This window comes from Mangifera indica, chromosome 5 (genome assembly GCF_011075055.1).
Source record: "Mangifera indica cultivar Alphonso chromosome 5, CATAS_Mindica_2.1, whole genome shotgun sequence".
Classification (NCBI taxonomy): Eukaryota; Viridiplantae; Streptophyta; class Magnoliopsida; order Sapindales; family Anacardiaceae; genus Mangifera; species Mangifera indica.
Genome location: NC_058141.1, coordinates 18,026,187 through 18,036,884, shown reverse-complemented (window position 1 = coordinate 18,036,884; position 10,698 = coordinate 18,026,187). Strand labels below are relative to the sequence as shown.

General features: G+C 33.2%; 2 protein-coding genes across 11 annotated transcripts; one reads left to right on the top strand and one right to left on the bottom strand.

Moving 5' to 3' along the window:
- Nucleotides 1-2,268: 2,268 nt before the first annotated feature.
- LOC123215380 (protein ARV 2-like) lies at nt 2,269-5,048 on the top strand. Of its 10 annotated transcripts, none has more exons than XM_044635438.1 (7): nt 2,269-2,479; nt 2,587-2,623; nt 2,717-2,806; nt 2,969-3,014; nt 3,121-3,203; nt 4,186-4,261; nt 4,797-5,048. In XM_044635438.1, the coding sequence occupies exons 2-7, from the start codon at nt 2,621-2,623 to the stop codon at nt 4,898-4,900; spliced, it is 402 nt and encodes a 133-aa protein (XP_044491373.1). In that variant the 5' UTR covers nt 2,269-2,479; nt 2,587-2,620; the 3' UTR covers nt 4,901-5,048. The 10 variants fall into 10 exon arrangements, 4 of the variants coding, with proteins under 4 accessions (XP_044491373.1, XP_044491376.1, XP_044491375.1 ...); XM_044635441.1 differs by adding an exon at nt 4,639-4,711 and having other exon boundaries at nt 2,269-2,623; XR_006502037.1 differs by adding an exon at nt 3,982-4,048 and having other exon boundaries at nt 2,269-2,623; nt 3,125-3,203; nt 4,330-5,048.
- A 157-nt stretch (nt 5,049-5,205) lies between these two features.
- Nucleotides 5,206-7,676, bottom strand: LOC123215379 (NAC domain containing protein 52-like). Its single transcript, XM_044635437.1, has 6 exons — nt 7,369-7,676; nt 7,008-7,279; nt 6,736-6,861; nt 6,315-6,650; nt 5,825-6,157; nt 5,206-5,726 (listed from the first exon to the last, which is right to left on the bottom strand). Exons 1-6 carry the CDS (start codon nt 7,514-7,516, stop codon nt 5,445-5,447), a joined length of 1,497 nt encoding a protein of 498 aa, XP_044491372.1. The 5' UTR covers nt 7,517-7,676; the 3' UTR covers nt 5,206-5,444.
- Nucleotides 7,677-10,698: the final 3,022 nt, after the last annotated feature.

The following is a 10,698-nucleotide window of genomic DNA, read 5'->3' as shown; positions in this document are numbered from 1 at the left end:
GTGTATGACTGCTAACTAGCTATTCATTTAATGATGCTTAGGTACCATAAAGGACCTCATGTATTTGAATCGAATTTATGCAATCTAGAAATTTTCGTTTTCTGTTATATATGAGTGCTATGATTGAGGCACATCTTTTCATATATATGTATATAGAGGACGATCTGGACATTGTGTCATTATTAAAATTCATGTTTTATGCATTCTGTGTTATTTACTGTATTAATTAACAGTGCTGAAGCACATATTATGACTTTGTAATGATTATGTATGTATGTGTGTATGCATGTATGTATGTATAGTCAGTTCTACACACTGATCATCGCCCCCATGCATCAAACTAGCCATTTGCATTCCCTCATGGAAAGTATATATGCGTGTCTGTGTGTGTGTATATATATATATATAGAGAGAGAGAGAGAGAAAGAAAGAGCGCTAATTAGGTGGCAGTACTGTATATGCAGTTCTGGCCATGCAACACTGGAAGAAAGAAAGAAAGAAAGTTTGTATAATGAAAGTGCATGCCATATTGCATCTCAGAGATGGTTGAATCTGAATCATAGGAGAAGAGCATAGAAACGGGATTATCATATATCATATACGTATGTTGTTGGATAAATGGGTGTTGAGGCAGAAAAATTACTAGTTATGAAAGCATAAACTAATTTAATTCAATTCAAGTATATTCATCTCTCTACCTAGCTTTACTCCTCCTACTACAACTAACTCTTCCTCATTAACTTTGGTAGCTAACTTAGCCACCTGTCTAAATTATACATCACACTCATACACGTATAAAAAGAATTAATCATAAGATACTTAGAATTCTAATATATTAGATGATAAAGTCATAGTAAGAAAAATAATGTATATCCATTAATACAGATGATATGTTATCTTATAATTATATATTATTTTATCTTTAATTCAAAATCACTAAATTATATGATGGCATACTATTTATGTACATGAATGATGTATCAGAAACAGATATATATAATTTTATTGATCATGGTAATTACATGGCAGAATAACTACTATACCCACAAACACAAATTGCCAATTTTAAATAAAAAGTATGTCATAGTTAATGAAATTAGTTAATTTTAAGAAAATAATATATTAAAAGGTAAAAAATATATATTTTTATTTAAAATATTCATTAAAATTAAATAACATTTTGTCTTTCAAATTTTATTCAACATATTTTCTTCTCTAATTTATAAGAAACAAATTAAAAATATAAAATAGTCGTCAATAATCAAGCATTCACAATCGGCAACCCTTTGATTGTATTGGACTAGTGCGAGCCTAGTCAAAATTGTATTAGAATGATGTAATTCTAATTGAAATTGTTTTGATGCAATTTTGATTGAATTAAACTATTTTGATGTAATTCTAACATTAATTTCAATCATAATTGGCGTAATTATGAGTTTGAGATTAATCAAAGTTAGGCTGAGGGTTTTATTTTTTTTTTCAATTGATTATAGAGATGTTAAAGATAAATTTTTAAGTTAATTAAGGTAATTAGGAATGTTTATATATTCAAGATATATAAATAATATTAATCTTATAATATTTATATATTTTTTAAACTTTACAGATACAACTTATATTTGACTTTTAACATAAGGTAAAATAATTTATCTGTTATGCATAAAAATAATCATATTAGAAAAAATAAAAAGTAACATGCAAGAGGAGGAGAAGAAGGTTATAACTTATAAACAGCAATGTACATCTGTATCTGTATTAGTATGTATAAGAACAGGGCATGGTCCAATTATTAATGTACGTGGTCTTAATAATATTATCAATAAATAAATTAAAGGGAGAGGGTGTCCCCATCCTATAATCTAGGTTTCATAGGTATAATAATTGCTGGAAAATATAGAGATCACGTGTGAATGGGTTAAAATCTGCTACAATTTATCTCATCTTAAATCTGTAAATTCATTATCAGATTTCAGTGATCAGTGCTTAGTGATTGCTCGGTAGAGTGGCTCAGCGTCATCAGTGTGGAGGCGTGCATTCGTACAAGTACCTGCACTGCAATGCACATCACGCTTGCTATACCCACCAGTACCGGCCCTGGATATTACGTGGACTGGACCACTCTCCTCTCGTTATGCATTTATTATATGCTATTTAATTATGGGCCTCTTCAGGGATTGCAGGTAGACCTTTAACATTTTGAATTATGGGCCTATTTAGTATTTGGGCCGGGCAGGCCGTTATGTCGGGTCCATTTGAAAATTTCACGCACAGTCGGTCAGTGTCTCGCACCTGAACTGAATCCGTAAGACATTTTTTCCGACTCAAAAAGCAGAAAAGATTCTCATCGTCGTGTCCAATTGTACAAGCTCTCACTTAGTTGCTGCGTTGAAGACGAGTTTCGTGCGTGAAAGTGGAGTACAGATGTGTTAAATGCGGGTTTCAGATCAAAACTCTGTTTGTGCAATATTCTCCTGGAAACGTTCGACTCATTTTCCTTATTATTGCTTTCCATTTCTCGCTTTGAATTCCAATTTTTTGCATTTTAAATTGTTTCTTCCTGAACTTTTATTGATTGGAGAGCTGCAGAGCAGTTGCTGACGAGTACATTGAATGTGAAATAATGGTAAAACCCTTTTAAAGATTTTAAATTTGTGGCAATAATACTTCCGAATTTTGGTTGGCTTGGTGACTATTAACGTTCTATTGGATATTGTAGATTCTTTTGATTGATTTGATTCTACACAAGCTACAAGCTTATAGGCATCTTCTCTATAATGTCATCAATCGCGAAACTGTGAATCTTGAGGTATTATTTTCTTGTTAATCATTTTTTTTTCTCCATTGCTAATTGATGTCATGTTTGTTTTATACCTGAATTTTATGAAGATTTTGACTTTGCTTGTAACTATTCCACTTCATCTTAGTGACTTTATGATAACATGATCATTTTACTTAATAACTTTTGCAGGGTTTATTGTGGAATTCAACTATTGGTTTTATTCTTCTGGATGCATGTATCCTTGGTTGTGCAATTGATAATCTTCTTTGAGCCTTTTAATCAGTTCATTACGTTTTTAGAAAACTGATGTGAAATATTGGAAAACTCCTTATCCATCTAAGACAGAAGTCTGCTTTTGAGACAAAGCAATGAAGAATTGTCCTCATTCATGAATTTTTCTTCTTTAGTTTGGCTTTGCCAAAAGGTAGAGTTTATTAGTGAATGAGTTTATTATTATCATCACTTGTGGATGTTGAAGGATGTTGTGTTTGGAAATATAATGTTTCTTTGTGTTATTCTTGCATCAAGATTTTGCCTAAATACATCAGCTGTAGTTTCCAGGCAAATATCTGCATTCCTTTTAATCTGTATCTTTGCATTTAGATACCTCTGAGGTCAGCAACAGTATCCTGTGCCCACATTCGATTTTTACCAGCTTTATCTTTGAGTTTTGCTTTGAGTCTGAAAATTTCTCGTTAGTTTGGGGATAACTGAACTAAGGATGCTGGACCATGTATGTGATGATGATAAAAAAGGATCACATCATGATTTAGTTTTGATCTTTTAGCAGATACAACTAAAATAATTTGTTGTAGAACTAAAGAAGATTGAGGAATGTGATCCTTATTTAAGAATTAGCATTCCAAGTGTATCACATTCAGAAAAACCTACAGATACTCCCTCCTTGGCGCTGCCAATTCCACATCTTGTAAACTTTAAGATGATCATTATAATCCCTTTCTTAGAGTTGTTTTTGTATATTCCAAAAGAGAGAGGTCTATGCTTAGGTCTGTCCCTTCGCCAACTGTACTGGATATGAGAAGTGAAATCGTGTCATTTTTCATTCAGTTTGCTAAAATGTATGATTAAGAGAACAAAGACGTTTGCAGCTAAAACTAAATTATTGCAATAAAGTGTCATCGGGCATTCTATTTATAGCATTTTTTATAACTTCAGAATTTTTTTTTTCTAATGATTTACAGGTTCAAAGAATTTCTTCTTACAATCTTTATTTCCAGTTCCTGTAAGATTTTTCCTGTTGCAATGATGGTGTGTTTTCTCAACAGTATATGATTGTATTGATTATAGCTCATTTGTAGTCAATATGTTTAATGGCTTCCTGTTCATTTCTTCTTCAACCTTCTTACCTTCTAATATCCATCTAAGTTAAAGTTTGCTTTTGGCAGATTTGGAAATTCCCATCATCTGTGATATTCATCATTGATTTGCTTGTTTTATCATCCAATATAGTGGCTTTAAAAGGTTAGAAATATAGTTATTTTTCAATTTGTAGAAGGTGTGACAAATGGCCTTTTTGTAATAACTTGCAGAGTATCTTTAATTTAACTCGTATGTGCTGATGGGGTTGGAGATGCATGAAATTTTCCAAAGATAATGCTGGAGCGTTTCAATTATTCAAATTTGGTACTTTTGTAAGATGGCATTTATCCCTTTAGGTGAACCCTATGAAATTAGAAAATTAATCATGGCGAACTGCAGTGCTTCACAGAGTATGCCAGGCAGCCATCTTGCTACATTTGTGATAGAGAAGAAATTAAGTTTGATGCGTAGAAGACGATACATGCCCTCTTTTTATTGCTGTGGTCAATGATTGACTGATGGCTTGTTTATACATGCAGGAATTAGGCAGATATTATACCTATGTGGCTATCTATTTCTATCTTGGATATGTCCGGAACAAGTTTCATAAATGTTAGACAGATGACCATAATTGAAATCAAGAATTTTGTGATGCTTCTGTGGATCTCTAACATGCTTCCTTTTCTGTGTAAAGCAGTGATCACGAAATCAGCTATGAACAGAATTATAGAGGCCTGCTTTGTTGCGAATGCTGTAAAATTCTTTGTAATTCAACGGCTCAAGTTAAGATCTTTTAGTTAGTGGAGACACTTTTTATTGTCTGTTTGCCTTGTTATATTTAAACAGAGCATAAGATGTTGCGCTTTTTGTAAAACATGGTTAAAATTATCCTGCACTGCCATGGCTGTGAATCATGTTGAAGCTATCAGGTACTTCTGAGTTGGAGCTATTGCTTTTTGTAATTTGGAGTGGGGCAGGGCACTCCCTTCAGCTCCACCCTTGATATAGTGTAATTGAAAGATCTGTAAGTGCTAATTTAATCAATCATGCTTAACGCAAACTACACAAAACTGTTCTAGACAATTTGATAATTAAAAAAGTGCCCCTCTTAAAACTCACCAAGTGTGGGTTTTATTACTAAGATTCTGAATATTTTTATACCCTCATAACACCGTTATATTAAGACTTGAAGCACACACATAAGATAAACTCTATAAAAAGGGGAAAAAAAAGTTACATTCATTATATGATGAGAGGGAGATCCGCGGTTTCGGATTAAACCCATGTAGGAACTTGTGTAGGCTATTCGTGAAAGGTAAGGGTAGACTCGCTGAGTAAGGCAAGCTTAATGAAGAGATACCATCTCATAAAAAAAGAATGCCGACAAAACTACACCTACGACTACATTCCTAATGTATATCGATGGCGGGATTTGTTCACGTTTTCCTGGAGAAGTCTCCACGAACTTAAAGAAGCCCTTTGTAATGCTGCCATCAGACGTGGTGGATCCTGACTTCGAATTTGGTTTTCCGTTGGTTGTTTCCGCCGTTTTCTGTTCTTTCTGCAGTTTCACAGCAGGGTTTCCTTTTTGGGGCAGATTAATAGCAGGTTCTTTAACTTCTCTCGCCTGCCAAAAGAAATTATAACGAGTTATACATTAATATATAAGACCATCTGCAGTAAGCTGAGACTTGAACTGAAAAGTGTGTGCAGTAGCATCATTACCCTGTCTCTGTGGGCTCTTGTGGCTGTGCGCGAACCTTTATCATCTACTTGGAGTATTTTAGGAGCAATTACACTTTTCTTTTCAACGAAGTCGTGGGATTTTGGTTGAGATTGAGCTTTGCTATCTCTGATGATAGTAGGTGCCGCACTACTGACCAAATTGACTCTCCTCGGCGTATCTGTCCTTGATTTTGCAGTTGACACCGACATCTCATCATAAAACAAAACATTTTCTCCCTTCTGATATCGGTGAAGGTTGACTGAAGAAGGAGTTTCAGTAGGAGCTCGAACCCTTTGCATCAGCCGGTATTCGTTCAAATCAGCATCCACATACTGTTACATATTAATATGAAGGAACGAGTTAGCCTTTCAATTAACGAGCAAAATTTCTAAAATGGAGAATACCTAGTTCATTAAATTCCCCATTTTTGCTCCGTTGCAGTTCAAAAACATAATGATGGAACAAATTTTTCAGTAACTATTTCTTTACCTGTGGTTGCAGTGTTTCGGTGTCACTGTCACTGCTATCCCCAAGATACACTTTACTCACTGCTTTTGTTGGGTTCAAGGCATGAGGACGGCTGTGAGTAGTTTCTTCATAGAATTGGTCATCATCAGACAAAAATAGCGAATTCACAAAGGCATTATCCTGCTCATTCATGTCTTCTAATTGAGAACTCCGGATATTAACTTCGTTATTTGATCCATCGGATGGCGAAGAACTTTGTTCCGGGTGCAGAACTGTTTGCAAAAAAAGGAAGTCGCTTTCATCTAGTTCATCAATAGAATCAAACACATCTATTTCCATTGGTAGCTCACGGTTTACCTGGATAAAAATGATTAATCAAGCATTAGCTCTTAGCATGTTTCCCATACTTTGTTAACACAAATTAAGACAGATTCCTACTTACTGGTGCGCCAATGCTTTGTGCTGCAATATACCAATCTTTTAAAGGCCAGAAATGGATTGCTTCATCTGGCAAAGCAGCCGACTTGTCATGGAATTTGAATTTTAGACGACAAAAAACAAATTCCTTCTGCACAAGTCGAAAGAGAAAAAAACCTGCATCAGTCTGAATTTACTACTTCATTGAACTTGTAGGAGATAAAACAGAGCAAACAGGATTCCATTCATAATCACTAAACTAATTTAAGTAGTAACTAAGGAAGAAGAAAAGTGTGCCTGATAAAAAGCGGCGTTGTTGGAATGATATTCATGCATCCCCCAGCAGGTTCTAATTGCACCAGGATTACGACCTTTGTAGAAAACCAGAGTCTTTCTTATACCGATTGCCTCTCCAGTTCTTTTGTTCTTCACCTCACGATCCTTAGCAGTAATTTTCCAGGATCCAGTTCCGTCTCTAGTTGCTCTGTCTGCTCGATTACTGTTGGCATACTTTTTGGATGGTGCACTGAAGAAGTACCACACTTGATCATCTCGCATTATCGATTGCTCTGCAGATCATATTCATATGTGTGAAAACAAGTTCATTAATCTGCTGGGTTAAAATGATTGTGTACTGATTCTGGAAGTAACTACTTACCAGGCAATTCCCAAGGATTGTAATTACGGATATCCACTTCTGTAACTGCATCGAAAGGGAATTGATGGCCGCTCATCTTTAGTTCAAGATAATACGTGATGATTTCTTCTTCAGTTGGACGGAATCTGAGCCCCACCACTCCGTCCATTTTAATTATGCAGATAGATGGGAGTATAGAAGAGAAGCGAAAAGAGTATTGGCCTCAGGTTTACAAATTACAATACAACAAGGCAGCGGAAGTTGCAGAAGCAGAGATAGGAGAAGGCGAGTGATCACGCAGTCGCTCAATTTTCATTCATATTTATTCGTAACACATTGACTTGACTTAAACATCAGCTGGTGCCTCTCAATCTTGGTCAGGTAGGTATCTTTTGGTCACGTGTCCTCAGGATATTGGATGGAGTACTATAGACATCCGAGTGAAACCGTGTCTGCCTTCTTTTTTTTTTTTTTTAATTTCCAAATTGTTATAACACTATAACTATAATTATACCTTATTTACTCGACTCCTTTTATATCAACAAGTTTATACAAATACAATGGCCAAAAGACTTGTTTCCACCTATGGTTTGATGTAAATCCCAATTTTTACCTATCAATTTTTAAAAATTTAAATAGTTATTTATAAATTAATTTTTGTTAAAAATTTTGGTTAATATTAAAAATAAAATCGTCATTTTAACAATAATATTAAAAAATATATGATTTATTATTTTTTCTCACTCAAATTTTAAAAACCAATAACTTCATTTTTTTTGAAAAGTCACATTTTTCCCCCTACCTAGGGTTTTTATTTTTTTCCCATTTGTAGCCATTCCCCAAAATTTTTAAAAACTTTAGTTTCACCCTCTTGAACTTCAATTTCTGACATCCCTTTGAACGTTCTTTCAATTTGTCTTTGACCTCCTCTTTTACCTGAGTTGAGTTGATGTTGGTCTTGTCTTGCCCTAACTGTTCTCTAACGATGTCAACAACGAGATTGATTTGTGGGTTTGATGGGATTTCTTGACAGAGAGGAAACCCACAAACTATTCTCGATGATTGTCTACGTTTTCAACTTTAGAGATGCGCACCAAGCCCACAAACCATTCTTGTCATTTCTTATAGCTAAAGGATAGCTCGGCCAAGGCAAGATCGACATTGGCTCAGCTTAAGCAAATAAGGAGATCGGAGAGGGACAGAGAGAATACAGGAAACTAAAGTTCACGAGGAGATGAAATTGAAGTTTTTAAAAGTTTTGAAGGGAGAAATGTGATTTTTCAAAATTATAAAACTTTAAACAGAGATAAAATTATTTGAGAAAAAAATAATAAATTATATATATTTTTAATAATATTATTAAAATAATAGTTTTACCCTTATATCTAATTAAAATTTTTAATAAAAATTAACTCATAAGTGAGTGTTTGGGTTTTTGAAAATTAATGAGTATGAGTTTGAATTTACATTAAACCTTAGATAAGAATAAGACTTTTGGCTAAAAACAATTATATAAATTTTATTTTTAATTTAAAATTACTCAATTTTATATATTTATTTTCTTTTATATCAACTTAAACTTATGATATATACCGCTAGTATTAATGTCTAGGAATATCATGCCCAAGCATATATGTGAGTCTATATAATATTCATGTGACCCTACCACCTTGTGTCGTTTTGATTTAGGTCATCATTTTATTTCTCCTTTTTATTTTTATTAAAGCTTCCTTGATAAGTTCCGTTCCCCACTAGACTTCCTTATCTAGCTACCCATCAGTCTCCCTTCTTTCATAAGTTGAAAAGCTTCTTTATTTTCAATAAATCACCAAAAGCCGCTTTCGTAGAATATTCTAGAATACCTTAATTTAAGCATGCCCAGATTTAATTTCCAAGCTGCTGACTTGTCAATATCCTGCTTCATGTTTTTCCTTTGTCTACGGTGTACCTGAAATTAATTAAAACATAAAATTACTTAATTAGCACATAAGATGTTTTTCCTATATTTACAATAAGGTAAGGTGACATTGCTATTTAAAACATGGTCTTTTTTCTTTCTCATCCAAAATGTTCTGAGGTAAAAAATCAAGAGCAAATTAAAAAGTAGTAAAAAGGAAACAATGTAAATAATAAGAAGAGTTACGCATTTACAAGGTGTGGTGAAAAAGTACCACTCTTTATAAAATATTAATTTACTTAATATAATAATAATTATAAAATTAATTATTATATCATAAATTTACCTATTCCATCATTACAAACAAACAGCCGTAGAGTTCTGCATAATTTGCAGCATCAAAATAATTAATGAATTATTAACACTCTCTTGGCAATTGCCCAGAGTCGAACTTGCAAATATCCACTTCGTTGGCTACGTTGTGCCGGAAATCAAGGCCAGCCATCTTTCTTCCCGGATAAAACGTGATGATTTCTTCACCAGTCGGGTGTGGAATCTGTCGCCTGTGTCCCAGCAATGGAACGTTAATATTTTTTCTCTTTGTTTTTTTTTTTTTTTTTTTTTCCCTTTCAATTCAATACAAAAGAGAGTATATATTTTTGTATAGAAGAGGGTAAGTAAGAGATCATTTATTTATACTAATGGTATTAGCATGAGATGAGGTGTTTGAGATAATTTCTACCTCGTTGACTAAAAGTTTTGACCTTGCATAAGAAGGTACCTGACGTGATTTAGACACGTGGAGTGGAATAATGTTAATGGTTAGTTCACACAATCTATTAATATTGATTTGATCAAAAAGTAATTAATGGAATGATTGAAGACAAATATTATATATGCATACATACTCTAGTCTAGAGGTGTTACCTGATTGAATCGGCATGTCGTGTTAGCTCCGATTGGGTTTATCTGGATCAAAAACCAAATCAGATTAAGGTACATTATACTGTAGATTTTATAGGTTTAACTAGATTATCCAATTAAAAAGTCCTATAACATGATTTAAAACCTTTTAGATTATGTCATATCAAGTTTTAATAAAGATAAGCCGTATGTTTTTGTAAATCTATTTATTGAATTATAATATTTTAATATTTTTTATTTTTTATTTTTAAATAATTTTTTATAAACTATATCGAGCTAATTCATATATTTTATTTCGAAGCTCTAATACAATTTTTATAACTTAAAATGATTTGCTATAATAATAGATTATACCTTTATAGACTAAATCAAAATAAGTGAGCTTGAACTATACCATAGACGGCCAAGCCCTAAAATAAAAATTGATTGGCATAGACTTGCTTCTTCATCAAATTCGTGCCCTAAACTCAGAAGATTATTTGGGAAGGTGTTGTCAGAATAAACCTTTTAATACAGTAAAAAAAATAGTG